Raw genomic sequence first — 22,771 nt, 5'->3', positions numbered from 1 at the left:
AGAGAGAGAGAGAATGTACTTTCACAATTAAATCATTAAAATGTTTACTTTTTATATGTGATAATTACATGCTTCTTATATTTAAAAAAAAAACTAATACATTTCTGATAAAAATGTGAGCATCACATTATTAACGGTGTGTATTGTACTACTCCATAAAGCCTGCATTCCTGCCGGTCACATGATCGTCTCTCTGTCCAATCACGTCGTCCAAACGATGTGACGCACGAGATTCAAAGTTGGCAACAACGTTCCTGGTCGGAGTCCTGTTTAAACCTGCCACTAAAACTGTCCACCAGCTTTAAAAAAAAAACAAAAAAAACTTTTATATCTCCATGTTTTCATAACAGTGAAGCCGGGACCAGTATGGAAGCTACAGTTATCGGACCGGGTCCATACAGGGCGACGAAGCTGGTGAGTCTGTTGGTAACTTTGGCGACGTGACTTTACAAAAGCTTGAACTTTAGCTTAGCTGTGTTTTCTAATGTAAATATGGAGCTTGCTAGTCTCATTAGCATAGTTTAGCTGTTTACGTATTACCGTGATTTGGGGTTATGTTAAAATTCTACATTCAGGAGGCGAAAATAATAGCGTACTTTCAAAATTAGCTCAATAGTAAGCTTAACGGTAACTAAATTAGCTAACACGGCACTCATCATTTCAAGCGTATTTCCGAAAAAAAATGAAGTTAGCAAAACCACACATATGTTATTCCTTCTCTCACTTGCCAGCTTACTCATATTTCTGCTGAAATAGTCTGGCATATCCTCTTTCCTACTGTGGCCTGCACCATGAACACCTGCAGTGGCATTTAATTTGTGAGTGTGTGAGCTATGTTGTACTTTGCAATTCATTAGCATTAATCAACCCATTTACATGTTAATGTAAAGTAATTACATTACTATAAATCAAGCTAACCTGTGTTCACTCATCATATGCAGTTGCTAGGCATCAACACATGCACAAGCTTCGTACACAACATAACCTGCTGTTTCTATTTGGAGTTTGTGTATGTGTGTTCTGGCTGTGAAATCTTTAACTCCTTTAAACTCTAATAATGTGCTATACACATTAGTGCAGAATTATATATTGAATTTGCATTTATGTTGTTGTTGTTACAGTACTAAAAAAACAGCTATTTTAAATCCCTCAGCCATTAATTCTTTTGTTGACACCTGGTTTCTGCCAGGGCTAATTCAGCCGCAATTTAGGTCTTTTTAGACTTCCGACTTCACTGTTCAGCTGGTATGTGTTGCGCTTGTGCCATCTGATTTTTAAATCCATTTTACTGGAGTTTACTCACTGCAACCCAAGGCTGCAGGTACTTCATATCAAACGCAGATTCTGTTATCAAAGTCCCAACAGGTTTTCTTCAGAAACTCTCAGATAATGTTGCAGTTCCTGCCTGAAAAACACCTGAGGGAAAGAGACATGCAGATACACACTTAATATTCAATTTTTTTCCATCCATCTGTCCATTATGTAGGGCTACTTTATCTTGTGCAGGGTCATGAAGAGACTGAGGCTAATCCCAGTTGACAAAGGGTTAAATGCAGGGTTCAACCAGGGCAGTTCTCCAGTCCATCACTGGACTAACACAGACAGACACCCAACCCAGTTTCTTTCTGTAGGACATAACCTTTTTTATTTTTTTGCATCGTGTTTTAATGAAAGCCCGTCCCTAGCCTCTTTTCTGTAATGGTCTCAAACCAACCTCTTGGCTTTTAGTTTTCTGAAGTTTTTTAATATCTCCCATCACATGTTAAACAGTTTTCATAATTCAGATCAGCCACAGCAGAGCTTTTCTTGTCTTAAAATTTGCTTTATCCAGTTCAGAACTCTCCTGGGTTTTATTGACCTTCTGTATTTCTCCATCTCCACCTCTCTGTTTTTATCTGCTTATTCAGTTTTTCTCAGACCCATCTGGATACTTGAGAGAGCTGATAGTCCAAAACCATCCAAAACACTATAATGAGACAATGTTTTATTTATTTTGATACCTGCATTTTTTTTCCTGACAAGAAGAAAAGTAGAGTTAATTTCGAAAATACAGATTTCCTCAACAGTGTCTGTCTTGCATTTGCTATTACAAATAAATGGTGTATTATGTGTGTGGATCGAAATCAGTATGGTGTGCAACCATAGCTACCTTAAGGTGTAATGAAATTGCAAAGTGCATGGCTGAGAAATAAATCCAACACAGAATACCAAAAACTGTAGTTCTTCCAATGGCTTGAGGCTGGCTACAAAAGCCAGTCAATCCCCATAGAATCCCACTTGTGAAAATGCCCACTTTAACAGCAGACATGAACAGAATTTGCCTGATGTAAAAAAAGCTTTTCTGTGACTAATTTCCCTGTTCATGATAACCGTATGGGGAGGGAATTAACATAAAATTCAACCACTGAAATTGTATTAATGCTTAAAATTATGCATGATTAGAGATATAGACACTTTGAGTGACAGATGGGTGCTGTCATAGGAAAGTCGAGGCCCAGAGAAGTTTAAAATGACCAGTGCAGATCCACTCACACTTTACCTCTTTGCTCATTTTTGGATTAGCCAGGAATTATTAGGCCAGCTGCTGTTCAGATAACATTTTGGTAAAGTCACACGGGGTTTATCCATCTTTGTTTACAGTTTATGGGTGTAGGGTACTGATGGCCATTGTGCACACCAATAACATAAGGCTATAATAGTCTATTAAACCAATACTAAAAAAATGTCCTCAACAACATTTTGGTGATAAGAACAGGTTGGTGAATGTGTAAAATGCTGTTATCTAGGCCGTATGAGAGAAGTAATGTCAATAGAATATTAGCATGCCATATGTGATAATATATTACACAAAACAGATTGCAAATGACCCTATGAATGTGCAAGTTGTAACATATTGTTTTGCAAAGTGCCTTCTTCATGTACTATATGATGATCTTTTTTAACATTCTGCAGTGGTTCTCACACTCCATTGTGTCTCCCTTTTATGCAGTGGAATGAAACCATCAAACTTTTTCGTGGGGGCATGTCACTGAGAAGGCACTGGGCACATTTCCGTTACTATGAGTGCAGCTTCACAGGGTCTGAGGCTGTGGATTATCTGCATGAGCTGCTGAGGCAAAACTACAACTTTGGACCTGAGGTGACTCGCTATCAGACTCTGCAGCTGCTCCGAAAGTTCCTTAAGGCTCATGTCATTGAAGACATCAAAGGACGCCATGGGACAGAAGACTTTGAAGACAATGGCAATCTGTACAGGTATAAGTTTGTTATTCTGTGTGGTTACTGGTGTTGCTTCATACACCAGAAGGCATTGCTGCTGCATCTTCACAGTTCAGAAAAGTACTGTTCTTTCTCCTCTTTGGCTGAACTCAGTTCTGCTGTCTTCCCAGGTTCCCCACACTGTCTCCCCTAAAGTCTATTCCAACAAGGCCTCTGATGAGAGACAGCAGTGACCTGCCCAGACTTATCCGCTGGGATGACTATGAGGAACTGCCTCAGCAGGAAAACACTGCACCTCTGAAGTCTGCTGTCATGGTGAGAAAGAGACAGAGATGTCCCAGCCACTTCTCTGCTTTAGGGCTGAAACGATTCCTCAAGTTATTCGAGTAATTCGATTACTTAAATTCCTCCAGCAAAAAATTGTCTGAATCTGGCAAAGGCAGGGGACACCCTGGACAGATCGCCAGTCTATTGCAGGACTACACATAGGGACAAACAAGCACACTCACTCTCAATCAATTTAGAATTACCACTTACCCTCAGTATGTTTTTTGAATTGTGGGAGGAAGCAGGAGTACCTGGAGAAAATCCAGGGAGAACATGCAAACCACATACGGAAAGATCTCAGGCCCAGGCCGGGACACAAACTGGGCGTCTTCTAGCTGCAAGGCGACAGTGCTAACCACGAAGCCACTGTGCAGCCCCTAGAGAGCATATTGCATAATAGAGTTGTTGTACTTCAATGTTTCAGTTATTAGCTAATGCTGTCATTTTCCTGATTCTACTCCTCAGGTTATACAGCACATTGAAACATTAAAAGGAATGTTTGATGTAATGCAGTGCAGTACAAGAGCCATTTACATATTTACATGTAAATAATGTAGATATTATATAATATATGATATTTACATATATGTATGGGAAAAAAAATTATACACCCCCAAACCTTGCAGTGTAATGCAGTTCTGTACTGTCAAAGTTACCCTAGAGTAAACTTCAACACACCCCTGACACAGTAGTAATGTTATTAAAAATATAAAGTTTACAAAAATAGGATTCCTTACACAAAAACTTAGTTTGATTGTATTACATAACTTTATTGAATAACTATGACACTGCTCTGTCCTTGTATAAGTATAAAAGGATTATTTTCATTTTGAACAGACTTCAGACTTGTGGAATAAAAGGCACAGTGTCGCTATTGGAGATGTGCATGAATGCAAGCTCATACGCAGGAAGGAGATATCGTCAAAACAAGTGGACCATATCTGGAAATCAATGACAGCTGCACAGTATGCTATCTTTTACATCATATATTAAACACTTCTGTTGATGCTGTTTGTAGTTTATTTTGTAATTATTTGATTCTGTTGTCTCAGTTTACAGAGAGTACTGGGCCTAAAGACATTGGATGGAGTCTTAAACCCAATGCATGTGAATGGAAAACACATTGTTCACAATGTGTTCAGTGTCAATAAAACAGGCATAGTTGTGTTGGAGAACAAAGCCGGTACGGTGTATTGATTCATATTCGGAAGAACAATAGCTTTACTTCTTTGTTGCAACTTACAAGAACATTTCAATTGACCTTTTTCCTTTGTATCTCCAGAGGACATGCCCTATTGGGTGGTATCAGCAATGAAATGCCTCGCAAACTGTAAGTATAAAGTTTTTGTTGTCTCAAATCGTCAGTGTTAAAAAAAATAAAAAGACCATCTACTTTGAGAGTCTGTAAACTTAAGCTAAATCTTTTTTTAAACATGAATGATTTTTACACTCTGGAGTGAAGTGTAAAAATCTTGAGCACCATAGGCCGTTGTAATTTTGAGTTGTCTTTTCATGAAGCACTGTTTTTTTTGCATGTTTAGTTGTATGTATTAATCACTAGCATTTGGTTATTATTGATATTTAACTGTGTATTTGTTTCACAGTATGCTGCGTTGTCTGCCATTGTTTGTGAAGTACAATAAAACCTGCACTTGTCTTCTCTCTCAGGGCCTAATGGCAATGAAGCCAAGCAGCCAGTGTACCCAGGTTTCGAGAGGGATGTTCTGAAAACAGTAGCCGACTACTTCCACAGACTCAAAGAACCCCTTCTGACTTTCCATCTGTATGAAGTCTTTGTCAACATTCTCAGTGAGTATTTCACAATGTGGATCCACTGCAGTGTTTTTGTCCGGCTACAAGTAAATATTTGCTATTGTTCATTTTCGTCCAGATTGTATGTTTGCCCTCAGAGAGCGAGACTCTTCCTTTATTATATCACTGCAGGTCTGCTGCATGAGCAGGAGGTTGCCACTGAGGCTCTGCAGGTCAGCTGCCTGCTACTGCCACCACCCAATCGAAGACGCCTCCAGCTTTTACTGCGTCTCATGGCACGTGTCTGCCAGAATCCTCACCTTCCTCCACTCAACGACACCATTGCTCCCCGCACGCTGGTACACATTCTTGCTTTTTATTCACTACTTACCTTTGTACAACTTCTCTGCTATATTGAGATCAGTTGTTTAAGAAAAAAATGCATGAATTGGAATGATATCATGTAAATAAAATATATTTTAATATTACCTTTTATTTAAAAAAACAAAACAAAAAACTGCTGCACACACAGTGACTTGTAGAGTGCACACATCCTGAACTTACCATTTCAGGATGTGAACATTTTCATGACATGCTGGTAATATAAAATTAACACCTGAAGCTCCTGAATTCTTGGTACAGATTCGGTTGCCTGGCTTTTGACTCACACAAAATATTTTCATTCACAGTTCAGTGGGTTTTTTTCTTAGCAGAAATATTGCTGCACTTGCTGCCACTATTCTACACATTTCTGCTATTGTCCAGTATGTCTAGTGCCTACAGTATCTGTGCTGCTTTCACTATCATAGAAAAGTCAGTAGATTGTTTTGTTTGTGTTGTATTATGAAAAGAAAAAAATAGTGTTGGGAAATAAGTTTTGTCCAGACTCGTTACTTCCTGTAAAGCGTAAATGGGATTCAGAGCAACATTCTCAGGAAGGTAAACAATCCTCTTTTACTAAAAAACATGATCAGAATCTGCACATTGTGGTAGACAGCAATACATTTTCTGTCCTGAAATATGAATCCACAGATTGCCCAAACATATTTTGTAATACTAATGAAGACCCAGGTTAGCTCATCCCTCAGCCATTATCTGTGATTAACTGCGGTATTCAGTGCAGATGATGAATTTAAGGCTGTTTCAATTTATTTGTATGACACAAGTTAGATGTAAGTTTGAAGTTTGTAAGTATCACCATGGCAATGATTTGTCTTACTGTGATGTTTTTCACCTCTCTGCTCATCTTAACACATTTAGTAAACTACAGAAAAAAGATAACTCATGAAAATGAGATATTGTGTATTTAGGGAGAGATACACCTCACAGTCGCTGTGACTTACCTGCAACACCAGGTTCAGACTTGTACTCCCCTTAACCACCCCATCACAAATCAATAGAAAATATAATCAAGGGAATAATGCACACACCTGCGCAAGACTGAGATGCTTCATAAAAGAGTAAAACTTCACAGAAGAAGTGAAGCCATTCAGAATGTAAAGGTAAAACTTTGCAGTGTAATTGCTCACTAACAACTGCAACATCAGAGAGAATATTCCAGGGTCTGGCTCAGAATGGTGGCCTTTGTTAGGTGACTACACACTGCAGTAAAAATCATTGATCTGTGTTTAATAAATACAATTATTATGGTCGGTAAAAATAAGATCTCATTACCGCTAGCTTCAGGCACTGTCAAAACAGTACTGTTTCATCCAGCATCATCCTTGGGTAAATTATAGTGGCTGTGGATTAGAGGGATCTGCTGAATTAAATTTTATATAATAGGTCTTTATAGCGCCAATGTATCCTTTAATATTTTAATTTCAGTGTCTATTTACAGCTTCCTAGCTGGCAAATCTATTCTTGGTGTTTTATTAGCAAATGTGAATATGCTACTACTAAGTGTGAAATTTGGTTAGCAAACATGAAAATACCAGAACAGACTATTTCTATCTCTAACAGTTATTCACAAATGTGGCTATTTGGATTTAGTTGACAGGTGCTCATTATATAGTGTATAGCTCCAGCATGTGTTGCCAGAAGTTAGTTTCTTATCTGTCTTTCATTGTGTTGCCTGTATAGATGGTGCAGATGTTCGCTCACTGCATCCTGGGCTCAGCAGACGACATGGACTTGGACGAGTTACTTGCCACTAAATTGGTGACCTTCATGATTGAGCACCACAACACCATCTTCCAAGTGCCTACCAAGCTGCGCTGCCAGGTTGATGAGCACCTGTCCCACCTCAAAAGAGCTCAGGTCAGAATGCCGTCTACAGTTACAATGCAAGAATAAATAAACAAACTGATATTCGTTGGCAATATGCATAAGAGGTCTTGGTAGGTGGGTTCTGTTGCTTTTTCTTTCATTGGTCACATTTTCCTGTTTTCTGCTACATCTGCTGCCTCCCACAATCCATGTGCACAAAGCAATATCAGTGCATCATTTGTGAAAAATAATGTGCCAGATTGGCTTCATCATCTTTCCAAGTGTGGAAATTTGGGACAGTCACTGGTTGATTAAGATATTTCATTAAAGCCCCATAAAATCTGGTAATGACATATATTTCTTTGTTAATGTGGAAATGTGGAAAGCACAGTCATAGTAGATTGAGACACTCAATGGCCCTTTGTTTAATTGTGAGTTGGGTGTCCAATCTGGTAAAAGCACCACTCAGGATTTGCTTCTGTACTAAACAGAGCACTTCACAAGGAATCAAGGAGAGCTGCCGGTCAATTCACTAGATGAAAATATAATATACTCTGGAGGCGATCGCATGAGTTTTACACATCAGCCGTATTGAATCAAAGCAGTAATGCTAATCCAAATCTAATATTGAGTAACTGCACTATGACTGCTGCATTGAACTCTGATGTTATTGTATCTGCTTTGTATCTGTTGCTATGGAAACATTATCACATACCCTGAACCGTGCATACTTTCACTTCTCTGTGTACACAGTTGGTTCATATTGATGTGTGCATGTGTTTAGTTTTGGTCTGCACATCAGAAAATGTAGAACACAGACTGTATTGACTGTCTGTGTTCTATGTTGTTTGGTCTACGACTGAAGGCCGGATTGATTTTTGTCTTTTAGTCCAATGGTGCATGCATAAGCATACATATTCTATTCTGTCATCTGAACTGAAAACACAGTTTATTGGGAATTTAACCCTAACACTCCACTGCAGAGGTCCTGAGACAGAACCGTACCTCTTAGAAAAACACAACCGTCAGTTTGTTGGAGGTTGCCAAGTTTGGCACATTTGCTGAAGAGGATGCCTGCTCCTGCTATCACTAAAATCAACTGACAATTTGTTTTTCATTTCTCTTGAATCAACTTTGGTAGAGATGCAACTGAGAATTTTGAGAACAGGTTCAATAACCTAACTGCTGTTATTCACTCTCTTATAGTTTGTGATTACGCAGAAGGAAAAAATTTGGATTTTTATTCATGTATTTGTATTTATTTATTTGTTTTTATATTTCATTTTGGCATGGTTGTAAGTACAAGGATTCATACCGTAAAATTCTCCTGGGTGTCTCTTATCCAGAAAACCCAAGGTTTTTCACTTTGGCCTTATAGTTTTGCAACTGTTGCTGATGTTTTTCAGGTGAAAATTTCAAAACATAGCCTCAGGCTTAAGTTGTTACTGGTATAAAGTACTGGCAGCACATTTTGTATAGAAACATTGAAACATTAAGTTGTATTGTGGACTCATGATAGGGCTATATCCTCAGATGTAGACATTATTGATGATGATGCAGTGAGTAAAACGTTTCTGTAGGTGCTGTTCTTTCCTTTACTTTGAAGAAGTGAAGTTTTAATCCAGCATCTCATTTGTGTCTTCCATCAGATCAAATATGCAGGTTCAGATACAGATTTCAGCGCATCTCCAGCTTTCTGTAAACAGATCAGCAGGGTGGAGTGTGAGGAGCAGAAGGTGATTGGTACTCAGATCCCCTTGCAGCAGCTGCTGGAAGGCCTGATTGCAGACAAAGAACTGCCTGCTAAGGACAAGAGGAAAAGACTGAAACAGGTATCCCTACAGCAATGGAACATGTTCAAAAAGAAATGCTATTAAATGTAGTTCCAACTAGAAGTGTAGCTTGAAGTTTTGTTAGCCGTTTGCAATGCAGCAAAGTTAAACCGCTCTCAAACAATCAGCCAAAAGCCATTACATATGAACAGTTTGATCCACAACCTGAGACCAAATCAGTGCCAGAATTCTACCATAGAGCCTGTTGGGCCTAGAGAGATACTAACAGTGGACAACAACAACACTAGTGTGGTGGCAAGTGCAGGTGCAGCAACAGTCCTGCTGCCACTCCTTTGTCTGTAGAGATACTTTACGCTTTAACTGCACGATCACAGAGCATTTTGCACTGAAGAAAGAGCCATTTCAGAATTATCCCAGCACCTTAAAGACAGGCATCCCGATCTGTTCACTGACTTTATGGTAAGTGTGTTTCAGTTATTAACTCTAACAATATGTTATCAAAATGCTCATATGCAGAAATGTTACCATCATCGTTTCCCTATTGTGGCAGCTGGCAGCAGCTGTAGCTATCCTCCACACTCACTCTGTGAACACTGTGTACAACTTTATTTTAATCTGTGTGAACAGAACATCCAAGGCAGCTCTTGTTTGAACTTGAACAGCACTAGCAACAAACACAACAGAGATACAGTAATCTATGATCGACCATGAGTGCAAACAGAAAGCAAGCATATGTTCATTCACAGCCGAGCACGACCCACCGCTTATTATCTCACAACCACTAATTACCTAATCCACTCATTTGTTGAAGAGCAGAGCGCTCTGTAAAGTTTATCCATATCTCATTTGCATGCCTTGTCCTTGTGCATTGCTACCCAATGGAAAATTGAATTGTGTGTGTGTGTGTGTGTGTGTGTGTGTGTATGTATATATATATATATAAAGAAGCCATGCAGAAATTCTAGATCTCTTGAGTGAAAGAGTGTATGTTGAAATATATTTACTTGATATATTTTGAATCAGGGTTGTGAGTGTATCTTTGTGTATCTATAAAGTTCCGTACAATAAAGACGCATTTTCCCTCCCTTTCAGTTCCAGAAGTCCTACCCAGAAGTCTACCACAATCGATTTCCCACTGAGGAAAGTAAGGCTGCTGTTATACCTGAAAAAACGCCACGACTCAAACCTCATCTCATGTTCTTCAATCTGAAGAAACCCTTCCAGCCTTTTCAGAGAAGCTGGAGTTTTAGGGCGTAACCCATCTACACGTCAGACTGTAATCTCACCTCAGCCTCAGTCAGGAGACAGTGTGGCTGTAATAGTGCTCCAGCCACAGCTTTGGTTCTCTTCATTAACCACTGTAATTTGTTTTTTTTTTTTTAAATTTTTACATCCGTCTTCTGTAGCAGTCAAACGAAGGTGATCACTTGAAAGTTCAGTTCACTCAAATTTTCCACTTTGTAGCCCTGAAGGCAGTTTTGGTCGATGCTGCAGAAGTTTAATATTAATGATGCGTACAATGAATGTGGATAGATGAACTGACCTTTTAAGATATTTCACTGTATTATGTCGCTAGAAAATTTGGAGTACAGGAAACAATGATCCACTAACACTAAAAAGCCACTCACTGGTGTTTCTGAAAATGGATTGTTGATATACATTAATATGTAACGGTATATTTTTATTATGTGTTAGACGGGTCTAAATAATGAGAATTTAAAGTATCTAATTTGACTGAAATACATTTCAGAAGTATTAACGGGTTATTAGATGTTAACATAAGTTGTTAAATGTTACTGATCCAAACACATAATGCTCTTTAAAGATTAAAAACTGATGTTACACTTTATTATAAATATTTGAATGCATTTCATGGTGTTAATTGGCCTTTGAGCAGATTATGTCATTTCATGAGCTCTTAATGATTTCATGACTCTTGTAATGTAAAGATGCATTTCGTTTTATAATTTAGGCAGCCTAATCTGTTTATCCTCTTTCTTTTGACCTAGTAATAATAATAAACATATCAACAAATCAAAGGTTTACCTAGAAAGGGAGTGTATGTGACATTTTCATAACTAAGAAGCTTTAGTGGAGTTTTAGTTGATAATCACATTTGTAACTACACATAAATCAGACAAATAAGGGAAAAATATACAAGCGTAGGTGAAAATTGTAGGCTGACTTTGCTGTATGAACTGTATGACTGCATTTATTTTATATATACATAAACTGTCACATTTCTCGCTAAATCCTCCCTGCTCCTTACTTGATGAGTCCTACACTGTCTGCACTCTAAACAACTCATTTCATGTTGTTACTTGTTGGTCTTATTCTGTATATAAGCACTATTTTCTCAGATGGTACATATTTCAGTGTCTTGAATACTCATCTCTCACTTTTTTTAATGTATTTTGTCCTTTACTACTGCTTGCTGCTCCATCTGTCAATCAGGTTGTTTTTCACTTAATTTGAGACGTAAGATTTTTTTTTTTTGTTTTTATAATGGTAAGTGCTGATGTTCTGATATGGATTTTCAAAAATGCTCTTGAAAGAATGCTGGAATAACTGTTACACTTGAATTACTGCTCTATGCTGGAAAGAAATTCACTGAATTTAAGTCATTTGATGCTGATAAGGATTTTCCTATAAAAATTATAATTGGCTTAAATAACTTTGCTGTTGTCTTTTTTGATGTTGATGGGTTTTATTGGGATCATTTGAACTGAAAATGTTAGATGTGCAGAACACAAAGACCCCGACAATGACTTTGATACAACATTTAATAGACAAGAGTTTTCTTTATATCGAGCAGTCTCATTATTTAGCTAAATGAATTTGCATATTTCCTCAACTACTAAATAAGGAAAGCCCTTTAGTTATCTCTTTTTCATCTTTTTGTCCTCTGCTGTGAGTGAATATGTGTATTTGCTGATGAGATGGTTATCACCATACTGCACAGCAGAGATGACGTGTAGCTACAGGGTGCTTGAGTCACATGGAGATTTTTAGCAGGAATCGGGAGCAGAAAAGCTTTTGTATGTTGCAGCAAAGGAGTTTTGAGTCAGCAGCTGACACCTGCATGATCTCACAAGCAAACTCATCCCACACAGTCAACACTTGATTCATACTCTGGGAGGTTGCAAGAAAACTTTGGTACATTACTTCATACTAGTCATGACCAATGTGAATGATGATTCACAATGTTGAAACTATTGTATAAAAGGTGTTTGTGCAGTGATAGAATCTTTCTGTGAAGTTACTGTACAAGTCTTAATTTTTGAAAGTGACAATGCTGTGGATGTCACGCACCTTACTGCCTTTAGGTGTCTTCACATTCTCCAGTCAGGGGCTTTAATTTGTGTTGTCTCTGCTCAGCAACAGAAAAACAATTGGTTTTGGTGTAGCAAAGTCATTTCCTGCTTAGTAATGTGATTAACAAACAGACAAAACTGCAACAGAAAACAGGGTCTGTGGGTGTTGCTAAATCCAACAAAAGAGTACCACAAAACAACATCTATAAAAACAGCAAAAAGACCTAAGCTACCTACCCAGAGTAAAAACAACGGCAGCACCAACCACTACGCCTAGAGTGTCTAACAAAGGATGCCTCAAAGTATGTGCAGCTGTGTGGAACAAACAAGTCCGGCTCCGTCTCCGGCCAGTAGAATGAGTGTCTCAGTACAACAAATCACAAATGTAGTGCAGTGTGACTATAGAACATATACATAGCACGAGCAGACACATGCCAAAATGCACAGAGCTACCGGTAGCAACTAATAAAAGATTACAGAACACTAGCTGTTAACCACTAGTAAGTGATTACAGAATACAGGAAACAATGAGAGGCACAGACACGAGCTGCTCACGTTATAATCACAGCCACTGGAAGGACAGTTTGGCTGAGCTTCTAAGCAGGTGCAGTGGTGACGGTCCAGTTCGTTTGGAGTGCAGAGCTGGGGCTCTGGTCCAATCAGCCAGGGCAGGGGGCAGTTAAACAATAGGCCGAGCCAAGTCCGAGTGCAGGCACTAATCCTGGTCAGGAGGCCGTGCATAACAATTTACACGCATGAAACATGGTCAGGAAGGAAGAAAGACACAAGGCCAGCAAGAGCCATGACAATGTGGCAGCGAAGGGCAATGTCACTGCACACGAGAGCTGATGTGTGACGCTGAACTGAGGCCCAGCATGCGAACAGGCTGACATTTAGCAAGCTGTTAACGGTGTTCATTTAACAAACATGCTGTATTTTTTTTAAAAGATGTAACTTTCAGGCCTGAAAAGTAAAGCCAATGCAGGAGAACTTTAAACATACATTAATTCTAATGGCCAGCAGGGATCGGCTCCCTAGTTGCAAAATGAAATCCAATTATTTTAAAATCACTGAGAAAATGACCCAACTTCATTTAATTTGTTATATCAGTAAGTATTTTGCTGATATGTTTATGTTCTCAATTATTAGCTTCAACTCTCCTTCAATACAACATGACCGTCATTTTGTAAATGAATGTATTACTCGCAGGGGATTAGTACCATGTGGGGATCTCTGATAATTTGTGAATTATCCTCCCACATCTGTGTTTCTTGCAGTGCATTCGTACGGGATAAACGACGTCTGTATTTTACTCGAACTTACTGACGTTATAGCCCGGATGTGATGTCAAATCTGTGCTCGTCGCAACATCAGCTGTTGTCACGTCCATACATACACACTCTGGAGTTATTGAAAGTAACAACAGGTGTTAGACAGATTCTGTGATCCATCAGATTATGTATTATTGCCATTTTCACTGCTTATAGTGTAAATGTATTTAGATCGTGTGGCGCATTTTGACAGCTGTTAACCAAAACCCGTGACCCCATGAAAACGTTGTGTGATGGAATAAACTGTAGGATTGGCCTTGGTATGTGTGTGTGTCACATAATCTGATGGGTCACAGAATACGGTGTGATACCTGCTCTGTCCAACATGCTGAACCGACAGTGCCGCCAGGACAACATAATTTGTGGTTTCCAAACCCCTTAGGCCTGTATGTCACTGTAAAAAGCCTATGTTGTAACAACGCTATTGTTAGGGTCTCATTAGGTTTAGGCACAAAAAACACTTGGATAGGTTTATGGAAAGCTTGTGGTTCAGGTTAAAATGATCACTTTTAATGTGGTATATAGTCGTCATGGCAACAGTAAATATGTCAAAGCAGCAACGTGACTTAAGAACAGTGGGTGGCATTGTCGGGATAGCGGCCCATCAAGGTGTTTGTATTGAGCCTGTTGAAAGATTGGCTGAGAAAAATGTATCTTACCACATGCTGCTACGCATGTCATCCATCTCAATATCACCCCAAAATTCCCTCTTCTTGTTGATTTCATTTTGCCATTTCTGCGAATGGTCCATAGGCCTGTTATGTATAGGCCTATTCCCGCATTTGCACCTAAAATGCTGTCAATACAATTACCACCACAGCCTCCAGAATTCAACCAGGTAAGAGGTAGAAAAAGACACAACTACAACACCCCCCCAATCACTGAGATGCAAACTCACACGGGACTAGTATTATCACAGGATGTCCGTGTTTGGTGAAATATGGTAGGTAATTTGCGGTGTAATTTTTACTCTAAAAATTACAGATATGGCACATTCACACGGGATTAAGATTACAGACATCCTCCACAATTATTACAAATCACCATTGGTCCTGAGGTAATCCTAATCCCATGCGAATAGGGCATAAGGTCTCATTTAAAGTAAACTGGACAATAAGTATGCATTAGGCCATGGCTACATTATGGCTGTGCATTTTGTCCTCAAGTTCTCAGTTAAATCCAACATGTCTTCTTTCAAAAGACCAGGATAGGCAATAGCCAATCTCTAGTCTTCAAAACAGTTGTTCACAAACCAACGAGTGACACCATCTTTTCTATACAGTCTGTGTCCAGCTGAGGCTGATGTTACCACCATTGGATTTGCAGGTATTTTATCAGAAACCAACTGAACAACCTAAAACTTAGACCTGAAAAGTTCAAGTCCATCAAGTGGTTGACATATTTCTTCTTTTTTTAAATGTCAGAACCTTGATGGAGCGAGGGGATCAGGAAGGTCATCTGGCTTTCTCCTTGGGAATCACCACTCGTAGCAACCATCGTCATGCTACCTGTGAAGTTTTCCTTACTCAGTGTGAACACAGCTTTACCTGTCAGTTAAGCCGTATGTGTGACTACTGAGTAATGTCCACTAATTGGAAACATAATCTTTATGAGTAAGATACAGCAGGGTGCAGCTCAGAGTGGGCAGCAGGCTGATGAACATTTGCCTCTGGATGTTTACTGTACGAAATCCATCTCTCCTCTGCTGTAAGTATAATAGCGTTTGTGTCCAAAGCAATGTAGACGGATATAGAAAAGGAAGACCAATCTCGGTGTCTGAATGAACACCAACGCTGTGGAGACCTTTACGTGACCCTTAGGCCAAATTCAAACATGCCTCATACTAGACGGAAAAAGATGTTTAAAGCTTGCCACTACACATTTAGTGCTTTTGTGGTAGCACACATTTAAAAGAGCCACTCAGCAACTATAATTTAGCTTTGACCTAAAGACTTCACAGTTTCACTTTAAGAAGCATCAGTAGCAGACTAATGACACTGTGGAAGTCATCCATCCGTTATAAACTCAATGCATTTATTTAAAAAAAAACCAATATAACTCTAATGGATGGTGGTGCACAGAGTTCTATAAACATTATTATGCTACAGCTGTTATCGCTGCATTAATTTTCCAGCCTGTTTGCCTGCTAGTGTTCTATTCAGAGCGATTGGTAACAGCTGATTTCGCAGCAGTGGAGTGAAGGAGAAGGAATTAACTTCATTATCAGGGACCTCTTCAGCCTTTGTAGCCATGAGTGCAAATGCTGACCTGAATACAAAGCAGCCAATTTGCTGTCATGTATCAAGATAGTACAACTGGCATTAGATACCGCCTTCTACCCGCTCGTGGACTCGCAACATATCTAATCTTTAAGTGCTGCTGACACGCTCTTTTTTACAAATTGACTCAGACCTACTTGTGAGATAATCTTAAATGGTGAGAAAAAAAAATCACATTTTCTGGGCCACTAGCACCAGTTATAAAATTCAAGTTTACCTCATTATTACCTGATTATATGCTTGCTAAGGGTGAAATGTTGCTGCAGAAATCACTGCTTTTGTGCATCTTGAGTTCATTGCTGGGCTCCACCCCGCACTATGAGCTATTTAATCTCCCATAATTTTCATGTTTTTTGTTATTTTTTTACACTGATACAGACTGGATTTCCAGTAGAACAATCGCCCTTGATTCTATGAGACGTGAAAATTAAGCTGAAGTGTTCCTTTTCCCTTTCTTTTCACTTCGGGAGCTGCCAAGGTCACATGAACCCATAGAACATTTTGCAGTGTTTTGTGTCAGCGAGTCAGCCCATGCTCTCCTGTTGGGAAAACCCATGCTGTTTCCCTAATGCTTTTCTGGGAACACACATGTAACTGTGGTAATTGGTTTTTCACTCCGGAGAGGTTTTTGTTGTGTCCATGTAGCACATGATCACATCAACCTAAAAGCAATGCAGCACAGGGGACTAATGATCCTGCTGTATGTATGATATTTTACCTTCAAATCGAGAGCAAGCGTGTTAAGAAAGATGAAAAATAATACTGGATTTGAGTTTTTCACTGTCAACAGTAATTTGATGGATTAACTTTACTGCTGCCAACAGCTGACACATTTGAAGACAAATACAATTATTACTTTAATTAAAGAAACACTAGCTGTTAGTGATTTTTATATGCTGAATATGAATTATATGTAAACTAATTATATATGAGTCCAATTACAAGAGCACAAACAAGTATCAGAAATTTCTCCATACAAAAGAATAAATTTATTGAATGAGAATATGAATACAGCATCTAAGTTTATATTTTATCTATCCTTTCAAGCAGGGGTGTCTGAGTCATTTGGGCCACATTCAGCATAGCTTGATCTCAAGTGTTTGACCTGTAAAATCAAAGCACAATAACCGATAGAGAGCCACAACTTAAATGTTTTCCTTTGTTTTAGTGCAAAAAATTATGTTCTGAAAATGTTCACATTACAGGAAGTATCTTTTTACAAAACATCATGAACAATCTGAAATTTCATAAGAAAAATGAACTCAATTTCCACAATATTATGCCTCAGTTTATCATTTGTGTATTACAACCTACAGATCACAGTGTGTCTACTAAGGTTCAAAACATTTTGATTCACAGGTATCTGGAACTGAATGACATTTTACTTTATGATCAAAACTACAAAAATCCGAGAAAAAAAGACAAAATATCACAAAAATGAGACACAAAATGACCAAACGAGAAACAAAACAACAAAAGCAAGAAACAAAATGACAAAAGTAAAATACAAAATGACAAAAGCGAGGAATAAAAAAACACAAGCAAGGCAAGAAGGAAACACAAAATGACAAAAACATTATATAAATGACAAAAGTCAGACAGGAAAAGACAAAAAAACAACAAAAACAAGACAAAATATTACCAAAATGAGACACCAAATGACAAAAGAACAATTAGCAATCTAGTATTTTACTTTATGATCAACTTGTCAAGGTCTAGAAAAAAATTTAAATTTGTAGTTTAACATATTTACAATTTGCAGTTAATGTCTTTTCTGTAATTTTATCACTTTGTCGTCCTGTGGGTAGGGTTGGATCGCCTGGCGGGCCGGTTTTGGCCCACGGGCCGCATGTTTGACACCCATACTTTCAAGCGTAGAGGAATAAGTATTTGTTGTTCCAACACACAATATCACAACACTATAGTCGACGCCATGAAACAACAAAAAATGTAAATGATAAGCAGATCCAGAGTGGTATCATAGACCAAAAAGCAGTGCATCATGTACCACACATAGATAATAATAGTTAATAAGGTTTGTCGATGCTGACTTGTCTGCAACACTTTTGACAAATGCTGGAGTTGTAGACATTCAAATCCCTGGCGACGGACCGAATTAACAAGCTGGCATGGCAACAGCCTGTTCACGTCTTCTGTGGCATCGTGTCATTTAAATAAAGCTGCATTTTAAGATGCCTTTTGTAGTCACCGGTCACAGTCTGTGCACTGCTGTCTGATAATTGTCCTAACGCCACATCTGACTACGGTGTTGATTGTCTGCTTGACAATTCAGCACCGGTTGAACAGCTCAGAAACGTTTTTGTGCAGAATTGGCTAAAGTGAACCTTTTCCAACCAGAATAGAAATGAGAGTTTTAACTTGGTCTCAAAGTCAGGAAAAAAGTGCAATTGCATGCTGCACTAGCGTTTTTCTTCAGTGCACATTTTGGACAATGTTTTTCGCTAAGTGGAACTCACCTGGCGTGGTAAGAAGTCTCTCATTTCACAGAAAGCTAAAACCCATTAAGGGAGTTGAAACCCATTAAGTCCAACAACAGACGGTGGTACAAAACTGGCTAAATGCAATGAAGGAATTAATTTCATCTCCTATGCACCTCGACGAATCAGTTCAGAGGTTAAATGTAGCAATGCTCACACTTCTCAGGAGGAGACGTTTTTAATATTCTCCATTTTGATATTATATCTGCAGTCTGCGGCACTGCTCAGTGAAGCCGACCTTCTTTCCCTCCATCTATGTCAATTAGATAACAGCCAACGCAGGGAAATAAGGCTGCACTGCCTGTACTCAGGCAGAGTGAGCAGCCTCTTTGTTTATAAGTGAGTGAGTGACTGACTGACTGAATGAGCGATGTGGTTTTTCAGCTACTTGCAGTGAGAGTACCTTTTTGTCTGACACCCTCTTGTAGCGCTGAGTGGCACGAAGCTTTTGTGCTGATCTCAAGGTGTGAGTAAAATTAGCAGTAATATGTCTGTTTTTCACAAGAAAGGGAGTCATCATGGAACAGATGTGTAACTCATGCTCCTCCTGAATGTATTTTCTTTGATAAAAGCAGTTTATTAGTTTTTGATGAAAGAGCAGTTACAGATCATTATCATGATCACATCAGTTCTTCTGGGAAATGGAACTGTAGCTGCGAAATCTTCAAGAGAGCATCATTAATTTCAAGCTGCACATGTAATTTTACCCTAACCTTTACCCTCTTCATCATTTCTCACCTGTGCTTTGTTTTGCTGGTATTCATTGGAGACAAAGTTATACTTAAAGCAAGGAAAAATTGACTCTGATGTCAGGAAGAGTTGTATTTTGTTCTGAGCGTTAATGGTGAAGATGATTTAGGAAATGGCATTAAAGACTTAATTTCCTGCATTCTGCTGCATTTTTAGGTAACAATTTAGTTTCTTTTGCATCAATGTATGGCCAAAAGGTCATTTATCTAAAGGAAAGTACAAAAGTTCAGACACCATAAGTCAACAATATAGTGCTTTTGCTTTGTTTGGGTTTTACTAGGAGGCACAAATGCATGAGTTTGAAATACTGAAGGGGACATATTCCCCCTGAAATCTACACCTATGAGTGATGATATTGAATGGTAAGTAGGCAGCTGAAGCCAAGGGCCAGCATCAGCTCTCTGTGGCTCTTAACTTCCAAGAGAGAGTTATTCCACTCAGAAAGAGGTGCTGTGGGAGTAATCTGCAGTCACGCACTCTGTGACTCAGGCCAGGCTTAAGATGAGAGCAGTAATCCAAAGGCTGCCGTCATCACTCACATCTCAGCAGACCTCAGGCAGAAAACTGTAAAGACGTAGATCACAAATGTATCCTGGCATGAGAATAAATATATCTAAATACAGATTTCTTTTTTTTCCAATGTCACTACATTTATTTAGGAGCAAAGCAAGGTGAGCGTCACCTGGTCTGGTTATCTGAAACCAGCAGGGTCAGCAATGAAGAGCTGGATATGCAAAATGCAAGAAGCACATGCACTGTATATCGCCCAGTTGTGGCCAGGAGACTTATGAAAGCACTTTGGAAATTTTTTTTTTCCAGTCACATCAGAAATCACCGTGAATTTGTTGCCTCAGTTTTAAATGAATGCAAAGGGGAAAAAAGAGTTTTCCCTGTGAATGTTTTAACTGAAGCTAGCATAAAATGGGATTTATTAGTATGGGAAAGTCACAAAACTGAACCTAAACTGGGAGGAAGCGTTTTTGTGTGTGTGTGTGTGTGTGTGTGTGTGCGTACCAACCTACTTCAGTTTTAAGTCAGTAAGTGAGGTTATTTTTGCTTGACAATCCTCTGTGATGGTACCTTCTCTTAGCTTCACTGCATCAGAACCACAGATGTCTTTTGTGTTTTACATAGTTTTATTTTCTATTGAATCTTGGCACCCCTACTTCCAATAATGCAACTTGACTATTTGGTTACAGATTAGGGCAGACCTGGGCATCCTACGGCCGCGGGCCACATCTGGCCCGCCGGATGACCCTGACTGGCCCGTATGAGGTCATTGGAAAATATTAAAAGTCAATGCAAATATATATCATCACAATACATGCAAGCAATACGCCTGCACTGCTTTTATTTTGAAAGATCTGCTAAATTAACGTTTTTTCGCGCGTGCTTTCCGTACTTAGCATAAGGTTTATGCGCTGATTGGTATGTTGGTCAGCTTCAGCTCGGGAAGATGTCAGCTAACGGCACAAAAAGAAAGATTGATTCCCAATGCAGAGTTTTTAACAAGGCATGGACTTCCAAGTATTTCTTCACTGAAGTCAGAGATAAAGCTGTGGGCTAGTTTGTGGTGAACAGATCGCGGTGCTCAAGGATTATAATCTGAATCGACATTACGAGACCAAACATGGCGGAGAAGTACAAACATTTGACTGATGCAGAGCGGGGAGGACATCTGAAGGTTTGCTAGCTAAACTGCTAAAGCAGCAATGACTTTGTTTTACCAAAGCTCACATCAAGGGATGCAGCAGTCAAGACGAGTTTTCTAATATCCTACAAAATCGCCAAAAACAGTAAGCCATTCTCTGATGGAGAGTTTATAAAAGAATGTCTGGTGGACTCTGCAGTTTATATGCCCGGAGAAGAAAGGAGCGTTCGTTAATGTGCCCCTTTCCAGGCGAACCGTAACGAGGCGGGTGGAGAGCATCGCCGAAAATCTGGAGCTTCAGCTGCACAACAAAGTGGACAATTTTGACGTTTTGTCCTTGGGTCTGGACGAGAGCTGTGATGTCCGTGACACAGCCCAGTTACTCATCTTTGTACGTGGACTAACAAAAAACCTTTGAGATGACGGAGGAGCTGGCAGCTGTGCAGCCAATGAAAGGAACCACGACGGTGAGTAATTTGTTCACTGAGGTAAATACACGCATGAACAAGCTGGGACTAAAATGGGAGAGTTTGGTTGGTGTTACTACTGATTACTGTCCAAATTTGACAGGGAAAAATGTTGGACTTTTGAAACGGATGCAAGATAAAGTGACTGAAATAAATCCAGAACAGAAACTGATATTGTTGCATTGTATTATACATCAGGAAGTTCTGTGTAAGTCAGTGCTAAAAATCAACCACGTGACTGATGTTTACTTCATCAGGGCAAGAGCATTGAATTACAGACAGTTTGTTGTCTTTTTGGAGGAGATGATAGTGAACATGGTGACCTTGGTTACCAGACAGCTGTCAGATGGATCAGCCTGGACAAGGTGCTTAAACGAGTTTGGGATCTGAGAGCAGAGATTCAAGACTTGGGCATTGTACATCATTGTATTGTGTAGTTTTTATTGAGATATATTGAGCATTGCTGTAAGTGTAGTGGGTAGCTGTTGTCTTTCTTTATGCTTCACAGTCATCTTAATGTAGATTTAGAAAAACTGACAACACTATAATGGTACAAGATGTTTGCAGTGTTATTGTACATCCAGCAGCTGTTCGTCCAGATAAGCTGTAGCAGTTACCTCATAGCGTTCATGATGAACAAAATCTGACATGATAAGGCAAGTTTCAAATCTCTGCCAGCTGATGGTCATATTGTTGTAGAATAAATTCTGAGCGATGGCTTACTTACTTCGTTTGTAAAAATAGTGACTGCTGAAAAGTAATTAAAGCACTTGTAAAATCAGTTTCACATTTTAAGTATGTCTTTATGATAGTAAATATCTACAGCTCAATAGGCAGCAATCATAGTTTGAATGAAAAAACAAAATCTTTCATTAAATAGTTGTGTTCTGTGTTCCACATTTTCATTATATCATTGTATTGTTTCATTTACTGTTTTTATTGAGATATATATTGAGCAGAGCTTCTAAGTGTACTGGTCCGGTCCTTAACAATCGTCAAAGTTTCTCATGTGGCCCCGTATGAAAATTAATTGCCCACCCCTGGTGTAGGAGGTGAGGCTGTTTTTTTTTTTTTTTTTTTTTTTTTAAGCATAATTCATGCTTGAGAAAGCTCCTTTTATAGAATCGAATGCCTCAGTGAGATGTGAGGTTTTCATTTGTGAGGAAAGAGGAAATAACAAGG

The 22,771-nt window shown here is 39.0% G+C and overlaps 1 protein-coding gene across 1 annotated transcript; it reads left to right on the top strand.

Annotated features, from left to right (window-relative positions):
* The first annotated feature begins 216 nt into the window (after window positions 1-216).
* On the top strand, window positions 217-10,675 carry depdc1b (DEP domain containing 1B). Its single transcript, XM_023287578.3, has 11 exons — window positions 217-414; window positions 2,990-3,255; window positions 3,390-3,534; window positions 4,384-4,511; window positions 4,599-4,729; window positions 4,829-4,876; window positions 5,215-5,355; window positions 5,491-5,657; window positions 7,381-7,557; window positions 9,156-9,338; window positions 10,392-10,675. Exons 1-11 carry the CDS (start codon window positions 367-369, stop codon window positions 10,554-10,556), a joined length of 1,599 nt encoding a protein of 532 aa, XP_023143346.1. The 5' UTR covers window positions 217-366; the 3' UTR covers window positions 10,557-10,675.
* The last annotated feature ends 12,096 nt before the right edge of the window (window positions 10,676-22,771 follow it).

Source organism: Amphiprion ocellaris, chromosome 9, assembly GCF_022539595.1.
Source record: "Amphiprion ocellaris isolate individual 3 ecotype Okinawa chromosome 9, ASM2253959v1, whole genome shotgun sequence".
Lineage (NCBI taxonomy): Eukaryota > Metazoa > Chordata > Actinopteri > Pomacentridae > Amphiprion > Amphiprion ocellaris.
Note: the sequence above shows the minus strand (reverse complement) of the source record. Positions and strands in the feature narration are given on the sequence as shown.

What these genes read in the sequence shown, in the direction of transcription:
- depdc1b (XM_023287578.3), top strand. Translation starts at nt 367, where the DNA reads ATGGAAGCTACAGTTATCGGACCGGGTCCATACAGGGCGACGAAGCTG. An exon ending in CTCTGAAGTCTGCTGTCATG is followed by an intron (nt 3,535 to 4,383) that starts GTGAGAAAGAGA and finishes CATTTTGAACAG; the next exon opens with ACTTCAGACTTGTGGAATAA. An exon ending in AGTCTTTGTCAACATTCTCA is followed by an intron (nt 5,356 to 5,490) that starts GTGAGTATTTCA and finishes ATATCACTGCAG; the next exon opens with GTCTGCTGCATGAGCAGGAG.